Source organism: Cottoperca gobio, chromosome 20 (assembly GCF_900634415.1).
Source record: "Cottoperca gobio chromosome 20, fCotGob3.1, whole genome shotgun sequence".
In the NCBI taxonomy this organism is placed as follows: domain Eukaryota; kingdom Metazoa; phylum Chordata; class Actinopteri; order Perciformes; family Bovichtidae; genus Cottoperca; species Cottoperca gobio.
In genome coordinates this window covers 6,919,371-6,940,358 of record NC_041374.1, presented here as the reverse complement: position 1 = coordinate 6,940,358, position 20,988 = coordinate 6,919,371, and the positions used below count along the sequence as shown (strand labels likewise).

The 20,988-nt window shown below is 40.5% G+C and overlaps 1 protein-coding gene across 2 annotated transcripts; it reads right to left on the bottom strand.

Annotated features, from left to right (window-relative positions):
• Positions 1–1,335: 1,335 nt before the first annotated feature.
• Positions 1,336–20,131, bottom strand: map3k15 (mitogen-activated protein kinase kinase kinase 15). Of its 2 annotated transcripts, XM_029458143.1 has the most exons (30): positions 19,822–20,131; positions 17,617–17,756; positions 17,323–17,346; positions 16,989–17,066; positions 15,826–16,019; positions 14,796–14,964; positions 14,593–14,699; positions 13,858–14,028; positions 13,662–13,774; positions 13,217–13,376; positions 12,100–12,250; positions 11,905–12,012; positions 11,698–11,747; positions 11,229–11,324; positions 10,994–11,081; positions 10,766–10,899; positions 10,308–10,435; positions 9,857–9,987; positions 9,626–9,731; positions 8,475–8,632; positions 8,190–8,373; positions 7,322–7,499; positions 6,410–6,584; positions 5,420–5,605; positions 4,815–4,920; positions 4,376–4,616; positions 3,333–3,445; positions 3,157–3,263; positions 2,995–3,071; positions 1,336–2,277 (listed from the first exon to the last, which is right to left on the bottom strand). In XM_029458143.1, the coding sequence occupies exons 1-30, from the start codon at positions 20,129–20,131 to the stop codon at positions 2,184–2,186; spliced, it is 4,077 nt and encodes a 1,358-aa protein (XP_029314003.1). In that variant the 3' UTR covers positions 1,336–2,183. The 2 variants fall into 2 exon arrangements, with proteins under 2 accessions (XP_029314003.1, XP_029314004.1); XM_029458144.1 differs by lacking the exon at positions 16,989–17,066.
• Between the last annotated feature and the right edge of the window lie 857 nt (positions 20,132–20,988).

Here is a 20,988-nt window from a genome sequence, read left to right as displayed (position 1 = left end):
TTATTACTTCTGCTGTCGTCATACAGGTAAAATCCCCAACTGCAATTACTCCATTTGGAATGGATATAAGTATACAGTATCAGCGTTTGATGCACACACCTAATTACACATATAGATTTCAATAATTACTTCTTCAGGCAGTGTGGAATAAAGAAGAATACAGAATGTCTTTGTTGCGAGGAAGACGCATGAAAATGTTTTTGGCGCTATAGAGCAGGATTTTAATGAGGTGTATATATACGTATATCATGTTCTGTTATCAAGCAGGCACATGTCACAAGTGTGGTGATGATGAAATAGATATATCTGCAACAACCTCGCCGTGCCAAGTGGTAAAACGCAGCATACAGCTTTCATTGTTCCGTTGGTATGAAGAAGTAAACCTGTTGGGTTGGAAAACGTGAGCGTGCTCCTTGTTGTCACTTAATATTTCAGGGTTAATCTCTGCTTTCAATTGTCAGGTAGGCCGACTGTTGTCCAAGCTGCTGGTTGGAAATTTAAAGCAATAGAATTACACTTGACACAACATTTCAAGTTTGAATAAAGAGATAGCTTTGCTTTGCTTGACGGTGATGGTGGTCTAATAATGTAGTCAGAGTCAGATTCAGGGTCAGAACATGTTGTTAGCTAAAACAAAAGTACACTGTTTAACTGGATTTAAGTTAAATGGGTCAGCTGCCATCTTGGTTGGGCTCCGGTCATACAACCTAAATTCCCAAAAACATATGCTGTGCTTAAGTTTACAGAGTAATGGGGCTCTGATTTTGGAAAGACAAGTTGCTGCCGATTTCATGTCCAGGCTTGGAGACATGGCGATACGGATGGCAACGTTCAGGTCAATAGACCACTTTGAATTATTATAATTTAATCAGAATAATTCTGCTTATCTTTGAACTTTTCACCGAGCGCCATCATTAGGTCAAAGTTGCAGTTACTCCAATTATTTAGTTTGTGTAGAATCTAAATCTTGTAATTTGAGTGAACTGACCCATAAACTCCTACAAAAAAAAAGATGTTGTCTCTTTAAAGATAAATAAAATAACATAGTAGCATTAACCAAATACTGGATACTGATTTGAAGGCTGTCACAGATTGAAAAACATTTGAGTCATTTGGCAAAACAGGTATTTCAAAAACAACTGGCTGCGTGTCTCTCGGTTTCTCTATCTCAGAAAATGAAAACTACAAATGGCAGATGAATATATTCTATTTAGGTATATATTATGAAAATACTGCATGGAAAATGACCTCACAAGGTCAACAAGCGATAAGCATATTTAATTTTGTGTGCAAATATTGAGATAAAAACAAAAAGTAGGAAGCAATTTCATTATTTCCAGGTTTATTGCAGTTTTAAAGCAATCAATGAAACAGACAAGCACATACATATAACAGTTGCAATAAAAAAAACAGTTAAATGCAGGTACCTAGAGAGAAGAAAATAGTAGCTGATTCAATAAGAATATAACGGAAATCTTAATAACATGCGTACGAAAGTAAAAGCATGCTTCAGCTATTTCGTCGTACGTTTTTATATTAATAATTTATAATGTCTATGAGCGGGGTTATTCCATCTTTGCACAGTTTTGGAATAATGATCTAGTAAATGATGAAAGTATTGAAACTTCTTGTCTTACAATAAGTAACTGGTAGATACATATTAAGGCAGGGGAACAAGCAAGGGGTTTTTCTGTCTGGATTTAATTTGCGTACAATTTATAGTTATGTTACATTACAGATAAGAGAGTTGGTGATTAGAGTTTGTATTATGCTTGTTTACAGAGAACAGAGTCTGTACTTGGCGCCTACATAAACATGTCAATCCACTTCTGCAAAGTAAATAATTGTCTTCTTCTCATCTGACTGCTCAGTATGAGGAAGAATAGAGCAGTTCTGGCTGATAACAAGAGACATCACCAGAGTTGTGTGGGAGGCATAAGGCAGAAACAATGTTATGAATGCTCAGTATGGGGAAGGATAGAGAAGTTCTTTTCTGTGACGGTGTCACGCAGAGACTACAACATGAAAAGGCACTGTAGAGAGAGAGAGAGAGAGAGAGAGAGAGAGAGAGAGAGAGAGAGAGAGAGAGAGAGAGAGCCATGCAGGGCTGGTAGTGTGCAGATGTGTGCGTGTTTCTGCCAAAAAAAAAAAGAGTCCTCCAGAGTTGTAGTCCGTGTATCCCATCATGCATCATCTTCCGAGCGTTTGTTGCCCCTCAGCCTTTCTCGCTCTCGGTGCCGCTGGATGGCCCGCCAGATACGGCAGAGGATTCCACCCCTGAGGGGGAGGAAGGGTTGATTGTGATAGATGTGTGAATGCGTAAAAACTTACTTCAGCTACTCTTGGAAGCTGATTTAAATTCCTCCTATCTGTCTTCTTGTGTTCACATTTCATTGTATTGTTTGTTTTTTCATGTGGTTCATGAAACAGACCAATGAGGTTGAATCTCGAAAACTCTTGTCATCGCCGATTTGGTTGCATCGCTGGCGCTCTCAAATATTGAAATTGTAAATAAAGAAGAGAACAGATTAAGGCTTCTAGTCTATTTTGAGAGGAAAGTCTTTTGATCAACAGACTGAAAACAAACTTGTACGCATACCCCTCTAATGGCACAACACATGTCATTTAAATGTACCTGCCATGCTTCTTGAGTTAGCACTTTGTGGTTACCTCTCTTGACGCTGGGAATTGTGGACAGTTTCAAACCTACAAACCTTTGCTGATCGCAGCCTTGTTAAAAATCTGCAAGGTGTGCTAAAATAAGAGCATGTCAGATCTCTTATTAAGCACCTGCATTAGATGGCCTGAAGCCATAGGAGACAATGCATCTTAAAACCCATATATTCTGAACACAGAATTTCTTTATAAAGAATTATATCTCTGAGGAAGGATTCTTCCCACTACTTTTGTTTTTAGTAACATTAGTCAGCTGCCAAGAGTAGCTTTCTTTCAAAACATGTTGTGACGGGATTCACAGATATGACAAGTAGATACCGTAGACGTAGACATTGGAGGTCATCTTTGGTAACGTCATTGAGAATGTCGGTCAGTGTGTATTCCTCCAGCACAAACTGCAAAACCACACATCAGCCGTCAAGTTTAAAAGCCACACTTAACATAATGAGCTGTGGTGCTGCTTATAGACAGATACTCAACCTTATCTATGCTGTCAGCGTCTGCCCCCTGCTCTTTCAGCCAATCGGTGAGCTGCTTGTCCGGCTCGTGGTCCGCTGGGGTGTGGAAGATGGAGGGAGGTGAAATGTCTGTAACAAAACAGAGAGTTAGAGAGGAAGAGAGTCATAAACAGAGGAAGAAACAATCCGTGTGTTTACCTGGTGGTCTGTGTCTGACTCTGACCAGCTCCAGGTCGTGTGCTCTCTGCTGCAGTGTGGCCTTCAGGACCTGCTGGTACTCCTTCTCCTTTTGCAGGAGCTCGTCCAGCAGCCTGCTTAAACAGTGACATCTGTTATGATGGACAATACATCTCACAGGCAGCATGAGGGCTGGGATTGTATGGTCTAACAAGAAAGCTGTCAAATAGATAGAAACCTCTACTGTTATGGGTAACTGTACTGTCTTTCCACAGGTCAAACTAGCTCATTTGACAATCCTTCAATTTTAAGGTGGGTTTGAAATGAAACAGCACAACTAGCCACATCACTTATAAAAGCCACGCAGAAGTCTCTTAACAACACTGTGCAGAAGGAGAAGAATATTCCACATTTTTAAGGGTCTTGTGTTGAATGTGATGGCTCACACAGAGTGATGACTGTAACTTTGAGTCCTTATTAACAGGGAAAGTAGCGCTTCATGCGACATGATCTCAGCTGAAAAGAGCCTGAATAAAGCTTAAAAACTGCTGACACAAGGTAATAAAAACAGAACATGTCACAATAGACACAGGTTGGAAATATACCAACCCTAAATAACAATAAACAGAAATGCAAGGGGCAAAACCCTTCTTGAAACCTCCACACAACAATAAAAGATCCATGTCACTTATGTCAGAAGTGTGCCAACAGAAAGCATTCCTCAGCTTTCCTTTTTTCGCTGTAACAACATCATCTTAACATTCATGCGTGTGTGTGTGTGGGTGTGTGTTTGCACATTATGGGTGTGCGTCTCTGCTTGCATGATTGATACTAGTGGAGTTTCCATCATCATGATTTGCAATCACACCAGCAGTTTTTCCATGTGTGTGAGTAAGTGTGTGTGTGTGTGGTGGAAAGTATGATAATAAAATCTTGAATGAAAGACACTCCCTAACCGCATGCAACCACATCAAAGGAAGTTAACACCATGCAACTTTAATGAACCTTTGTTTTTTGATTGTGTGTAAGAATACCTATAACTTGCTATGTGTGTATGCATGTACCGGTTGGTCTCCTGTTTGAGCCGCCCCAGCTGTGCTCCCAGTTGATGATGCGAGCGCTGAGGCTCCTGGGAGTGGGTGGAGTTTAGCGTGCTGGATGCGGGTTGAGTGGGGTCAACTGTTGTCACAGGGTCGTCAGCGTGAGGAGCTAAAGCTGGACCAAACTCTACTTCCTCCTCATCCACTTCGTCTTCCTTCTCTGCTCCCTCGCACTCTGACGCTGGGCCGAAGTGGGTCTGCAGCTCTGTCAAAGACACGTGTGGCACTGTGAACTCATTTCTTGTAACAATATATGAATATTATATATATATATATATATATATATATATATATATATATGAATAAGTTGTTATGTTTAGTTACAAACATGCCGACAGAAAGCTGTGAGATCCAACATGTTGCATGTGTCCACAAGATGTCAGTAAAAGCTCAGGCTTCTAACCTGGTATGAGGATGGTTATTGCAGCCTGCACAGCTCGGCGGATGATGTTATCCATAGCAAACATCCAGTGGGGTTTAATGTGATGGTTCCTCAGGACCTTGTTTACCTGAGAACATCACACACACACACAAGGACAGATATTCAGACCTAAGATGACACAAGTCAAATCAGCTCCTCTGTATGTAATCGTATGTAAGTTAATTTTCCTGAAATTAAACAAATAGAATATTATACAGAAATATTGCATTACTACAGTGAAAATGTTGATGTTTAACAATATTGTGTTTAATTACATATGTTTGCGTGTGTCATATAGGATCCTTTCATGTGTATGTTTCTCATCTGTGACCATGACTACCAGCTCAGCAAAGGCTGCTAGATTAGTTATATGATAATATGTATATGCATATATTACACAAGTTATAGTTTCACAACTAAATATTTGTACTACTCCTTTTATGGGGTCTTTTAACATTCTCTAATAAATCTAGTGTGCCATTGTGCCACCGTGTTGCTGTTTTGTAATGTGCCAAAACCAATTAAAAAGGCCAAATCCCTTGAGTAACAGCTTGCACTGTACGAGCTTGTGAACGTGTGCTGCTGACCGAGTCCTGGAAGCCAAAGAGCACCAGCTGTATCTGGTTGATGAACGTGGAGTCGAAGTCCAGGTCCAACTTGAGCTTGGAGATGGTGGCCGCCATGACGCGCCTCTCTGGGGAATGGATGAAGTCTCGAAGGATGCAGATGATCTGCTTGATGTGTTCGACGGACAGCTGAAGCTCTTCACTGCCCTACAAATACATACATACATACATATACATATATATATATATATATATATATATATATAAACAAACGGTGTTTGTATGCTGTTGTATCCTGCCTTCTCAAACCTTTATAAATGAAACTAGAACTGGAATGTAAAGCCTCTTGAATGAGTATGCTGAGTGATTTAAACATTCTTAATACTGAGCTTAATGGAGAAGAGCACTAACAGCTTCTATAGTTTTAATCAATAGCACATTTTCTATATGTATTTGCATTTTCCTAAGAGCAGAACTTCTGCACACCTGTAGATCGACAGCTGCGTGGGAGAAGACCATGGGTAGACGACGCAGAACAAAAGACTCTTCATCACTTGTCTTCATCACTTGCAGTCAGAGATAGTACACAAATAACCTGATGAAGTTCTATGTACCAAAATGTTGATGTTAAATATCTCTGACTGCAAGTGATGAAGACAAGTGATGAAGACAGTGTGCGGAAGGATTTTCTATATTATCTATTTAAATTAGTTTTCCAAAAGATAAACAACACTAATACAACACAAGGCAAAAAGTATAAATGAAATACTACAACATACTGCACATGAAGGAGCACTGAATACTTTCAGTTATGTTTCTTTCTCTATATACATAAAAAGAAATGAGATCAGACTTCCCTCGAAATGAATGATTCAAAAGAGGCAATGTGCCTCATTCATTTGAACTATTGTTCATTTATATATTTTATGACTCTGGCTGCTGGTGTGGGGAGGAGCAGTCACATCATTGATTAATAATCTGTTTGCCTTTGTCACAAACATAGAAACACACCTGGATGTGGTTCTCCTTGAGGTTGGAGATGACCTTTGCCTGGTCGTCATTGAGGACCTTGAACAGAATGGCCCGTCTCTCGCTGTCCTTCTTCAGCAGGAACAGACCGCTGTCCCTGTCCTCAGGTGAGGGGGGCGCACTGCGGTCCTCCGACACCGAACCCTCATCTGGAACACTATAATACACACACACACACACACACACACACACACACACACACACACACACACACACACACACACACACACACACACACACACACACACACAGTGATCTCACTGCAATATAAAATAACACATAAAGTACACAACTGTTTACGACAGCGTGACGCGCCGTTCAGTTTATTTACAGATACAAGCCTCTCCTGGCTACTATGTGTGCCCAGGAAAGTGCAGAGGCAGCATGAGTCAGCGCGACAGGTCGTGCGAGTACGTACACCCACATGTGTGTCTGTGCACGTGGATGTGCGCGTGTGATGGTGCGTGTGTGCTCAGCTGCCAGCTTTAGCTCGTAAAATAATCAGAGCTCATTATATCAGTGTTGTAAAAGGCACCAGAGCACACTGTGCGCACAATAAGGCCACCTGCCACCAAAACACACATACATGTACACACTCGTGCACATTCATTCACATCTTCTCACATGATCTGTAATGTCAAGAGTCAAGAGTTTTTCTGCAGTAACACATAGTTTTAACATTGTAAGAGTGTAATATGTTATTTTTGCAATGAGAATACACATGACGACAAAAGAAGGCTATTCTGATGCCATCCAAATGGACTTTGCGAGTTTAGCTGTTGGATATTTAAGAAATCTGGGCCCCACATCTGAATTTTGGATCTCTTGTGAAATCTAACTTGACCCAGATGACCCGAATGAACCCACTATCTGCACACAAACACACATACACACCTTAAGTAGTTGGAGTTGGGGGGTTTGAGCAGGTTGTCAGAGCCGGAGCTTTTCTTCTTCTGGAAGAAAACGTCGTGCTTGGAGTCGCAGTCCGGGCTCATGGAGCCCTGTTCACTGCTGCTGCTCCCGGTGGCCTCGCACTGCAACTGCACCGGCAGCGAAACGTTGTGGATGTAGTCTGCAAAAACATCAGTTAAGAAAACATGTTAGTCTTGAGAATGTTTTCTACAACACGTCCAAGTCAAGTCAAACTTCATTTGAACAAATCAGGTTTTGCCATGACCTCCATATGCCAATCATCTTGTTGCTGTCAAACTTTTAAAATCCATTGCCTTCGGGCACGCCGGTAGCTCACCTGGTAGAGCGTGCTGCACAGGGACTAAGGTTCAGTACTTACCGCAGTGGCCTGCGTTTAAATCCGACCTGCGGCCCTTTGCTGCATATCATTCAAATCTGGTGCCTTCTCTGCTGCTGTGAGCTGTAAATTCTAGCGTCAACCCAATCTCCTCCGGTTTTCAATCAGAACCTTCTAATTGGTCCATCCAATCAGTTTATTGGGAATTCCCACTCCAGATTACATAACCTACGTTTACGGGGAAAGGCAGCAAAAGTATGGTCCCCGTTCCTTTTAAGCCAGACTCCTGAGCTACTAACTATTGTCTGTGGCAGTATGTTCTTCATATGCTGTCTGCTGTGCGCTGTATATATTTTGTTATTTGTCACTGTGCAAGGGCAACCAAATGAGTTTCTCCTTTAGGGATTAAAAAAAGGATTAAAAGTTATTAATAGATTTTTTTATCTGAGAGACACTATACTGTGTGTGTGTGTGTGTGTGTGTGTGTGTGTGTGTGTGTGTGTGTGTGTTAACCTAATGGTTTGAAGGCGATCTTGCTCTTCTTGCCCTTGGCGTTGTGTTTGACGAAAGTGTCTCGGAGGAGGTCCGAGGTGATGGCTCTCTTGTGAGGGTCCGGCTCGAAGCAGCGCAAGATAAACGACTTTGCCTCCAATGACAAGGACTCAGGAATCTCTGGGTGGATCTTAAACATGCCCACCTGAACCATAAAACCACATAATGAATATGTTTTTATTCAACATGTACAGACAACTGCTCTCATGTAAAGGAAGACACATGGTACACAGAGTCAACTCTTACCTTAAACATGGCCGCCTGTGGTTCTCCCAGCTCATGAAAGGGCGGTTTCCCAGTAGCCATTTCTATAATGGTGCATCCCAGGGACCAGATGTCAGCCGGGGCCCCGTACCCTCGAGGGCCCTTATCAATGATTTCTGGAGCCATATACTGCAGAGTACCTGCAGAAAGAGAGGCAGATGGTAACATGGAACAATTATGTATAATAGATAAGGAGAGGCAATCAAGTAATTTAGTGTCAACAAATCAACTCACAAACTGAAGATGACATTTTAAAATGAACACTTCTGGACACGCGGCAAAAGCTGGATCTTATCCCAAAGTCTTTAAACCAATACATCTCTGGAGTTGTTATTCCATAAAGAACCGACCTTGTTTTTAATCCCAAAAACGAGTTCAGAAGAATTTGTTAGTTATGTTTGGTTTCATCTCCGAGTATTTTGTCTGCAGTCAGATATTCTGAGCAGATTTGGGATCTGTGGTCTGCTTTAAATGCTGATGTAAACAGCGAGAGACAGAGAGAGCTATAAAAAGATGGAGTCACAGGAGAGACAGATAAGGACACACACACACACACACACACGCGCACACATATACACACACCTGCTAATGAAAGGTAAACACCCTTCTTCCTCTGCTTGATTAGCTAATCTAATTACTCACCTCGCTGACTGCTGGAGAAGGCCAGATGGCCAATGGATGTGCATGAACCGTGCACATGCACATTTGTACACACTCGTGTTTCCATAGAGGCTGATAGTGGCTCTTGACATTTTGAGGGTCATTTGATATTTACACTCATAGACGGAAACATCTCTACGACTCCATTGTATTAGACTGAATAACTGTATTATGATGTGTGCAGTTTCTTTCTCTCTAAGCCATTACTGGAGCAGTTTATTCATTTGTACTAGGCAAAGTGTTATGTGGTGATGTACTGTATAGAGGTATTATTGTGATAATTAAGTTTATTGTTCCTTTTATGTTAAAAACCATTTGTAGATTTGATCATTTTAATGTTAAAAATTACCGTAAATATGACAAATACTTTTTTACTTGAATTTTAAAATGTAATCTGGGGATTTGGGGACATGCCGATTTCAAATAAAACACATCAAGACAACAACAATACAATTAACTGTAGAAGAAGTTACCGGTGAATGTCTCTGTACACGGGTTGACTCCTGCCAACCGCTTGGAGGTACCAAAGTCGGAGATCTTCAAGACCCCACTGTAGGTGTTCACCAACACATTATCACCCTAATGGAGAAACAGCAGCTGTTTACTATCAACTCACCACCACGCCATGTTATGTTACCATGTCACACTTGATCGAACCACAGACTGTGTTGTATGAAGGTCTCGTTCAATGTGCTTCCTTGTACCTTGATGTCTCGGTGGACGATCTGGTTCTCGTGCAGGTATCGGAGACCCTCCAGGATCTGTCTGGTGTAGAAGATGATAGTCGCCTCTTTCAGCGGACCCCATTTAGACCGCAGCAACGCAGACAGGCTTCCTGGAGAAAGGAAGAGAAGGAGTGTCCAAAACCTATCATGAAATGGGAAGATGACCAAGCAGTTAGAGAGACCGCTCAGTAACCGAGAGGTCACAAGCATCGATCTCTGAAATAGGTCATTTGTCCTGCATGAATCAAAAGTATCTGCCTACCTGCACAGGATAAAGCACAAAGTAGAAAAAGTATTTTTGATTTTTTTTCTGCCTCTCTATTTGGAATCACCAACATCAATAGTTACAGTTTCTAAGTAAAGAAATGTGACGTAGTTCACACTACTGTGTAATTGTTTTACCATCTTTCGCTCTCTCGCACAAACATACCTCCGGGCACTTGTTCCATGAAGATCTTGATGTATCCGTTCTCAGAAACGGAACCTAAATACTGAACAATGTTCCTGTGCTTCAGGTACTTGTGAAGGGCAATCTCTTCATGAAGGGGCTGGGAGTACCTAGTTCACAGAGAAAGAGAAAAACAACCCTTTATTTACCCAGATAAAGTTTGCTTATAATGCATATTTGATTACAGCATCAACCTCGCTTCACATTCTTATACTTTTACACAACTAACTAAGAAAAACAACCTGGTGTAAGAATAAGACATTCATCAACACACAAGATATATCATTTACAATCCCTTGTCGATTAAACAAAGACAACAACAGCACACTTAGCCTGGGGGGCTATAACACTGGCACAATCCTGGCACATTCCAAAGTGTCAAATAGTCAACTTGATCGGGGTCACTGCAGGTCATCATCTTTGTCCACAAACCCACCTACCTGCTGTCTCTCTCAGGGATCTCTTTGATGGCGATTCGGACCTGGTTGCTGACGTCTCTCCCAGCATACACAACTCCATAGGTGCCCCGCCCCAACACCACCCTGTCCCCTGTCTCATTGGTGTCGTATTCATACTGTAACACACGCAGAGACACACATATTCCTAATCAGCAAATGGTAAACTAGAGCGAGAGATATTTACTGTAAAATAATGGCTCTAGTTATAACCTCTAGTGTATCTCCGTCTCCTTCCCCCTCCAGCTCCACAGCGTTTCCCGTACCATCTGATATCATCTCTTTCACCATGGAGCAGAACCTGAAACACGGCATTATAACAGTGTTATCTTCAATTCGTGGCCATCAGGTCATGTTGCAATACAATCGCACATACGTACTGTACGAACACAAACGCAGACAAACACACACACCTACACAGACACATCTAGGAGGTGTGTGTCCTCACCGACCGCACTGTTCCTCAGTGGAGAAGTAGATCTGGAAGTCATCGGAGTTATCGTGGACATAGAGGAAGCAGCACCGCTCATCAAACTTACTGATGCTGCAGACAGAAGAGTAGATGGCATCTTAGATTTATTTTTCCCTCTTTCTCTGTTGTATTACATCTTTTGTCACAATTTTCTTTTTTTAAACATATTTTAATGTACTTTTAAACCATGCATTAAAACTTTTGATTTTGGTCATGCAATCATTTATTTTGAAATGCAGTGAATCCAAACTTGCACAATGAACTAGCTCATCTGAGTAAGATGTTTATATATATACATGTAGGACTAATTAACTTTATGCCTCTTATAGTAACAAACCCATATAAACAGTGACACATTTTGTGTTTTAGCTGCATAATGTTGTCAAACACGCCGAACAGTTTGGGAACTTTTGCAGTTTATTCACCTCTAACTTAACATTCATACCTAATGCCTTTGATCGACATTGCAGTGAAGGTCCACTCATGGATCCCTTTCTGTAAGGAAAATGAAGTAAGTTTAAAATGTTCAAATAATTCAAATTTGCAAAGACATATTCAATAAGGATCAACTCAAACACAGTTAATTGACAGTTAATTGTCAATGATGCAATGTAAAGAGGAAGACTGTGTGGTTAAGAAGGGATTTTCTTACCGTTTCGGCGGGAGAAACATGCCAAATAGAGACGTTCTTCTCTTCAGCCTCGTTGTTAATGGACACATAGGAGGGCTGGTAAACCTTAGTTGGCTCCAGAATCAACACCTGTAAAACACATTTTACAGACAGATGTTATCAGTCTCTGAATATCTGATCGAGAATGTTTGCGTGTTTGCGTATGTGCGTCAGTACTGGAAACCGCAGTCGATTGGTGGTGCCCTGCGTGGCCTCGACGATGATGTCCATCCAGAAGTTGAGTCTCTCCCTCTGAGGAGAATGTTCCACTGTCTGCTTCTTAAACCTCTGGATCAGCTGCAGGTTCTGCACCACTGAACGCAAATACCTGGAAGAAAGTACACATAAAACTAATTATAATCACTGTTTTCATTCAACTGAATGCAAAACATGGAAACAAGAGGAACTGGAAAATAATACACGTTTTATTACCTAAATCACAAACAGACCATCAACAAAGACTGAGGAGAATCTTTATTCCCCTGTAAATATACTCTATTTTCAAAAAGTGTTGGTTGTTATTTGATGTTTTGTGCTGTGCCTATGGTCATTGAAAGGAAATAGCAACTGTCAAAGAGACAGCACACAAACAACTCTCAAAATTGGGGATTTTCTGAATGGGATTTGGCTCATAGATGTATAAAGAGAACTGGATACAGCATTGGAGACGGGCCCCCGTTCATTCCTTTGCAAGTTGCTCAGTGGCAGATGAAGCCAAAATGTTTGACAAGTATGAAATTATACAGATCATGGGGCCCATCATGCAAGTGCACTAGCATTTCCTTACTGCTTGGTTTCGTTTCGCATGAACTGCAGTTCTTTATCCCTTGGGAAATAACTCTGGATTCGGCTATTAGTGAATTATACAACTTTTAGAACCTAATGATAAGGTCTATTTAAATGTTCGTACTGGTAAGTTGATTAAAATTTTTTTTTATAAATGATCCACTGATTTACACATGTTTAAAAAATATTTTTGGGCCCAATGGCATCATGTAACGGACCCAGAAGTTTTAATTCCACGGTTTGACCACTATGGATTTTGTCTTCAGACATTATGAGAGCCTCCTATTAGTCCTCCTGTAATAACTCACTGGTATTTGAAAATGCAGAATATAATTATTTTAGAGTAGGCCTAATTAGCCTAGGCTACATCTATTTCCTTGACAGTTATTCTGTAGCCTATAGCCTAAACATATTAGCTTAAGACCATAAACATTTCCTGATACGGTACCATAACAGTAGCCTACTGACAACATAGAAAATATTTTTTTATGAATGTGAATGTCTTTACCAGAGAGGCGGCTTGAGTTTGAAGAGCTTTTCGGCTGCCTGAGTAGCTTTAGAGATGTCGTTAGCTAGCATGCTAACAGTGAAGAACTGGCCCACGTCCCAGTAGTTATTCATTTTCTCCAGGGAACCTTTGCGCCCCAGCAGACTGTTCAACCTCACACCTAAATACAACAGATTATAAGTGTGAAAACATGATAGAATTTTCTAGCAATCTCTGTATTCTTTATTCTTCATTTTTAGCACACTATAGTATTGCATACTATAGTTCAACTAACACAGCAGGTTTTGTAGCTTAGCTAGCTTGTTTTGTTCACATTTAATGTGGCTTCTATCTGCTTAGTTTGCAGATACTGTATCAGTTAATCATTTACCCTTAAAATGTCTGTAGGCTACTGAACCCAAAAGGCACAATTTCAACATGTGTTTGTATTATAACATTTTCTTACCTATTTTTCTCAGTTCAATGGAGCTCTCGAACTGTTGGCCAGCAACTATGAGGAGGACAGCAAGGTTGATACCTGAGTAGAGAGTTGGCTGCAGCTCAAAACCCTTTCTGTACCTGCACAAATGTAAATAATTAGATGCAGATAACAATTCTGATAACAATTGGAAAAGATTATCAGCATGTGTGTGTGTTCTCACCACTGTATAGCGTTGTCCCTGTTTATGGTGTCTTTGCAGTCTGAGTCCAGGAAGATATCCTTGTATATCCGTCCACAGAGGCAGAACATGTCCGGCGCTGGATGTTCACACGACTGCAACACCTGCAGCATCACAGTGAGAGCCTGCTCTCTGTCACCAGGAGTGTTCCTCCTGCACACATACAGATTTATAAATGAATGAAAAATAAAATAAAAAAATCGATAGGCTATATAAATATCATCAAATGTGTGATTTAAAGATTACCACAATAAATCGCATGATTTCCATTAGAGTCCAAAGCTAAAATGTTACTCCTACTCTGCTGGCCAGTTACAGATAGCAGGAGTTTAATGTCAGCCGGGTTGCTTTCAACTAAGACTGCATTTATTTAGTTTAGTATTTAGTTATATGGAATAATAAACTGAAATATGACGATCTTAGTTCATCAAAATTTATCTTTTTTGAATAAAGTTACAATAAAGCTAGGAAAGACATAAATAGCTAGTTACTGTGTTTAGGCTTTCTATGGCAGATTACATTGTAGGACAATCACATTTGGCTTAAATGTAAAGGGAAAAGGATCCAAAATCTTGCAAAGATTGTGTCGAAAGTTAAAAATAAATGTCAGTGACAAGGGAATGAAAGCCTGAATGTATGGGGGAACAGAGTAAATTCTTTTAGTAGTAGTAAAAAACAAGGGCTAAAGGGTTAAGGGCTAAAATGTTTGTCCTGTACCTGTTGAGGGCGAAGGCGTAGTGGAACTGGATCATAGGCTGGGTGGCCAGATCACAAGTCGGCAGCATCTCTAGAGTCTCCACCAGCTTCACCATGGCATCGTAGTCCTTGTGGTCAGATAAGGTGAAATTATTTCTTGCCTTTCACATTAATATGATGCATGTATGTGTTTGGCACTGTTTCTCCAAATTGTGTGTTTGTACTTGTATGTCTCTGTAAGAAAAGAGCAGATTCATGACGATGTCCTGGGTGAGGACTTCTGTGTTGTCAATTCGGAGTTTGATACGGGAAAGCTCCTTGGCCAGCTCCTCTCCCTGGTACTTCTCTCTTGCCTTCCTGATGTCATTTAGCAGGGTGTCCTTAAACGAAGCACTGCACAGACAAGAAGAAAGTAGAGACAATGAGGGGTAATTGGAGAGTTAATGGAGAGGAGGAGAGATATGGAGAAAGACAGTGAGACATATCAAAATGAGGATAAGAAAGGAGAGGAAGAGTCTTCATTTGACGCCTTAAACATTTCTTAAAAAGCTGATTCTTTACAGGTCTTCATCCAAAAGATGAACTAATTCTCTCCCAGTTTTTGTTTAAAAATGTTTTGTTTCCTGCTGCAAACATACACTATTACAGCAAATGATGTTATCTTGGGATGAATCCGCTCAGAAAATATTTAATACACGGTGAAGAGAAAGAAAAGTGCTAATTATGTGCCACAGGTCTAAAAAACAAACATTCAATTCAGTGCCCTACAAAAAGCCACTTTTTCAGGTTGTGTTAATTCAATTAATGAATGATAGTATTAGGAATTATTATTATATATCACTGGGAAATACAAAATAATGTGATGTATGAATATATAATTTGAAGCCATATTGTCCCTACTGGTTTCCCATTGCACGTTTTATACTTTGGCAGGTATGATCATAAAACAGATTTGTTATTAAAAAGTCTTATATTGAACTTGGTGAACCCTGGAGAAACCATGTTCCAAAAGCAATAGTTTCCTATATCATTTGCTATTATTGATGTTTTATCTGATTTTCAATCATTGAAATAAATCCAGATTTATTTGAGGGGAAAAGTAAAACCAATGTGCTCTCTGGATCGTACATTAGTTTTTACAAGAGAGTCAAGAGTCTGAATGTTTGGGCCATTGAAGCTACCCACCCACATGTGAGTTTAATAAGATAAGATTACTTGTGTTTGATCACGTTAAGGTTTTAAAATGTGTCTCACCAGGATGTGACGTGGATGTCCTTCAGCAGGCTGGTGAAGCGGTCAGTCAGGGGGACGCAGAGCGGCCCCAGCAGGTTGTCCCAGCTGGGCTGCATGTACTCACTGGCCCTGCGCTGGGCGTCACTCTCACAGCACATGTACTCATGGTTAGGAGTCACTATGTAGGGGATGAAGTAGTAGTTACCACTGGATGCCTGGAAGGAGAAAAGGGGAATTGGTCAACAGGATTCAGATTTGAGTGTGAGAAGGCTCACTAGAGGTGCTTTTAAACATAATACAGCTATAAGTCAGATATAGAACATGCCCGATGCTAATGCCAGGTGTCAAAGGAGTCCAAGAAGGGGAAGGGTTGGAGAGATGATTAATGAGGAGTATCAGTACGAGCAGAGGATCAGTATACCACTGAGATTGTTTGGTAGCAACACGACGACATCAGCAGAGGTGAGCTCAAGTAATGAGACTCACGTGACTGTTAAATATCCAGAACAGCAAGAACCAATGCACACAACACACCATGTCTTTCTTATTATTTCCATTTCTTTTGTGGTCCTTTGGTTTTTACTCCAAATGTTCCTTTTGTGTAGAACAATGTCTTTCTTCTTCCAGTTCAATCTTTTTGGACTCTCGGGTTGTGCTGGGATTTAACTGATGGTCGCACTATATAGGATCATTGCACAATATGGACAATTGGGCACAATGTGTTCTCATTTATTTTCCCCTATTCATGCAGTATTCTTTTTAAATGACCAGTAGGTCTTAATCCGAGTGCTGGAGTTAACAGGTCTGTAATCAGATTTATTTATTTTTGTATTATCAACAACATGCTTCACACTGAGCTGAGGTGCAAAGGAGATAATAATTGTAAAGTGTCTGTCATTCAAATAATTTTAAAAGCATTGGAAAATAAAGACAAACAATATATCACTATTTTCACAGATAAGAAAATAGCCACAGGATCTCATGGCTGTTTTCAACAATGTCCGTCATGCCCGAACATAATTGTATCCTTCTTTGGTTGCTGTTGTTAGGGCATTCATATTGTCAGTCACGCAACATCCCATTGGGAGGTCAGTGTTTTTTAGCCCCTCCTCCATGTTTGTTATTATTATTAGCCTGTGAAGAGTGAGATCTCCCAGCATGCCCTGGTGCAGCATGGTACCTACTTTATTGCGCAATCCAGAGCCTCTGTATTCTGGTGGCAACTGAACCCAAGGAAAACCTAATGCTGGAGTACGAGTGGACTCCACACACAGATAGACATACATACGTTAAAAATCAGTTACTAATATAAATGTGTGTGTGAGAGAAAGAGAGAGACAAGAGAGAGAGAGAGAGGGACAGAGTGAAAGCATATAGATATGCATTCCTGCACTGCGTTGTGCGTGAGAGGACGGACAGCACTTATTTATTCCAAAAATAGTACGAGACAAGTGTGTGCACGTAAATCACTCTGTAATACACACACACACACACACACACACACACACAGAAACTTACTGTGTTTTTCTGTGCCACCATGTCCTGTAAGGAGATAAAACAGAGCATGTTGTATGTTCTTGTGTACTCTTAAGTTATACTGTCACATTATTACTTCAAAAAGCTGTTTCCCCCTGAAAACACGTAGCGTACTGCACACAAACACATTGACCAATATGTACACACACACACACACACACACAGTCCGTAAATAACATAGTGGATCACTTTGCTTTAAGGAGCTGCAAAGGAATGGCATCCATGAAATCTAAATACACCGACAGGAGACTCAAAGAAGTGTATGTTTGGGAGTACCTTCAGTGACTGGGCAGTGTCAGGGTCAGTGTCGTTGTACAGGATGACGTTGTTGGCCATGTCGAAGCTCTCCCTCACACCCAGATGATAAAACAGAGAGGGCTGCCGAAACACATCGCTCATGTCCACAACCGCGATGTCTGGAAGAGACGGGAAGGATGTCGCAATAACGATCATGACAACAACTAAAACATGTCTAAAAGGGATTAATTTCCCATTCCGAATGATCAGATCTTGAGTAAGACTCTCTGAAGCACTACAAGCTTTAGGAGTGCACCTGACCGATGACCCCAATGGACAGATTAAAACAACAAATAGACAGTTGGAAGCTCCTTTGAAAGCTTGCAAAATGTTATAAATGCTTTTTGATCCTTCATGAACATTAACAAAAGTACAAAATATCAAGACATCAAGAATAGAAAGGAGTCTTGTTGTATCTTCCTGGAGTAGTTCCGCCAAGTATTGTACTTTACTTATTACTTACAGAGCGCATGAATGAAATTTCACTAGACCTCTTTATTGTTATGAATGTCCTAAATGTATTAATTGAAAGAAAATATGGTCCAAAAGGAGGTGCAAAAAACATGCTATGATTTATTACTTGAATAAATTAATTTAGTAAAAATGTCTCTCGCTAGCAGCACGTTAAGATCCAGGGTCTACAGCCATGCTGGGCTTTGAGCTAAATGCTAACGTCAACATGCTAACATACGCACAATGACAATGCTAACATGCTAATGTTTAGCAGGTATAACGTTTACCATGTTCACCATCTTAATTAGAGTGTCAACATGTTCAAATTTGCTAATTAGCTTAATCAAAGTACAATTAGTCTTACGGTCTTAAACCGAAGTACTTGGAAAAATAAAACATGAAAAAGTCACAACTTAACATCTGCAATACTTTTTGGTTGAATACACAAATAAAAACTCAATAAATTATATTTAAAAGAATTAAAGAATGTTCTTATTAGGTGGGACTGATGTCATTAGTTGTGCAGGTGTTTGGTCATACATTTTGACCTGGTGGTGATGATTCTAGATGAAAGGTTATTACAATTAATTAATTAGCAGTTAATTGTTGTCAACACGTCTCGATAGAAAAACATAAATGTCAACCTCATTGTGGCGCTACAGGAAAAGCCAACGCATCACAACAGTGACTGAGACTCATCCTCTGAGGACCATGAATGTCTGTACAACATCCCATCCCGTTGTAAAGATATTTCAGTCCGGACTAAATTGGTGGACCGACAAACCAAGATTGTCATTCCTAGAGCCAAACTTCAAGCATTTATAATAAACATTGTATTTGATATTAGCAATCTAATTGTCAAAAATGATACCAAACAGCATTCACAACATATCCAACAGAGAAAGGAAGGACATGTCCTGGCTCTTTGGCTCTATCCATTGAGATTTCAATGTACAAACCAATGAGACGTTTTCATCTCAGTCGTATTAGCAGATAAATATATATAATAATAGACATACGAAGAGTAAGATATCATCAGTCAATATAAAAATGAGGCATTAAATCCTTTTTAAAATGAGTCTATATTATATGTTAAGGCATTGAATGTTTCAATTTATGTATTTATTCTGGACACACTTACTGTCCCACTATAACCCTAAGAAGCACGGCTATGTTCCTGTCATCTACATAACTTCCATAAACATGTCACGGCTTGATTTAAATGCTTCTTGTAGCCATAATTGCTGAAACAGTGGCAGCAGATAAAAAGGCTAATTGTTTTCAGGTTTTCAACTGAACTAAGAATTTAATCTGTCTTTGTCACATTATCTTCCGTTTTAATAAAACACTCTCACAGTTGTCTCCACTACCGTCACTCTTTCTCCTCTGAATAAACAAAGGTTAATATTGTAATTTCTCACTTTAGAAATAGCGCTATAAGTATCACTCAAACACACCGTCATTTAATGTAATAGCATAATTATGTCTAATACACACTAGAAGCAGTGATAGTAATTATTATTGTGAGATGAGTGAGTTATAGTTATAGTCATATTAAATACTATCATTTAGGTAGGAATAACAAAATAGACTTACTGCACATATACTTATGTGTACATTTCAACAGCATTTCATTGACTATTTCAGCTGAAACAACTTTTGTTCAACCCTGTGCGGCTTTATCTGTTGACCTGCAAAAAAACCAACACATGCTGTTTCATTAACACACACCTGCATCGTAGAAACTATCTAGCACGGATGTTTCTCCAAAGTCAAGCCGTCCGAAGGTAACGGTGGTGAGCAGCGCGCTCTCCGAGTCGCAGGCTCTCTGCAGACACTGCAGCGCTCCGGACTCCGGGCTGCTGGCCATAACCGACTTCAGCCCATCGTTCAGAACGTACACCACACGCAGGGAGCGCTGCTTGGCTGGTGGACAGGGGCTGGACACCTCGACCCTCTCCCGATCCCGCTCTACCACGCATACCCCAGAGGAGTGCTCTCCTCCCATGTCGGCGACCTGTGCGCTCTGCACCGTGTCCATAGCGAGAACCAGGAAGGTGTTTCTGCTTTATCTCCTTCCTTCTCCAGTTACTTTCCGCCTGTCCCCCCCGCTACTTCCTTTATTCTCTCTGTGTCCTCCGTCTCGTCCTCCTCCCGCTCACTTGTTGCGAACCTGTCTTCGCCGGAGAGGAGCGCATCTGAGTTTGTCCCCCCGCATCTCCGCCTCATTAACTCACATCATCTGCCGATTATCTCGCACCAAGAAGTCCGCTTCACCTAGACTGGATCCAACTAGATCCGCGAGGGAGAATAGGAAATATGGAGAGAGGGGGAGAGACAGAAATTAATCCAGGAGTTAGATCATACTCATTTGGCTCGGTTTGATGGTGGAGATGGCTTCTACTGTTCTATTATTGTTGATCACGTGTTATATTATAGTTTTTTGAACAGTCTTTATCAACAAATGGGAACCCAAGACCTTTATTCAATCTGGATCCGTTACGCTCCGGTGGCACGTGTTAATACTGGACTGTACTGACCGCCAGAATCCTATATATCACACTATGAAGGAGGGCACACAAGGTCCACGTGTTCCCGAAATAGGGTCAGTGCCATTGCTCCTTCCTGGCTACCTACTGGAATGGTTTAAATGCTTCCTAGAAGAACCGCAATGCTATTATTATCATTGTTATGTTGGTCTGCAGTTTCTTTATGAGATAAATAAATATTGGAATATTAACAGTAATTATCTGTTTTTTTTCTTAAGTTAACCATTTATTAATTTTCAAGCTAAGGCTGTAACACTATACCTGATATTTTGCAAGTAAATGGACAACAGCAGCTCCTAGCCACCTAGTGCAGAGGTCACCAACCTTTTGATACTGAAAGCTACTTCAA

Bases quoted from the DNA above. Each gene is read 5' to 3' on its own strand.
- map3k15 (XM_029458143.1), bottom strand. From the start codon at position 20,131: ATGGACACGGTGCAGAGCGCACAGGTCGCCGACATGGGAGGAGAGCAC. The intron at 16,020-16,988 runs GTAGGTACCATG...TTCTCCTTCCAG, and splicing joins GCTCTGGATTGCGCAATAAA to GCATCCAGTGGTAACTACTA. The intron at 6,585-7,321 runs GTGTGTATGTGT...TGTGTATTATAG, and splicing joins CCCAACTCCAACTACTTAAG to TGTTCCAGATGAGGGTTCGG.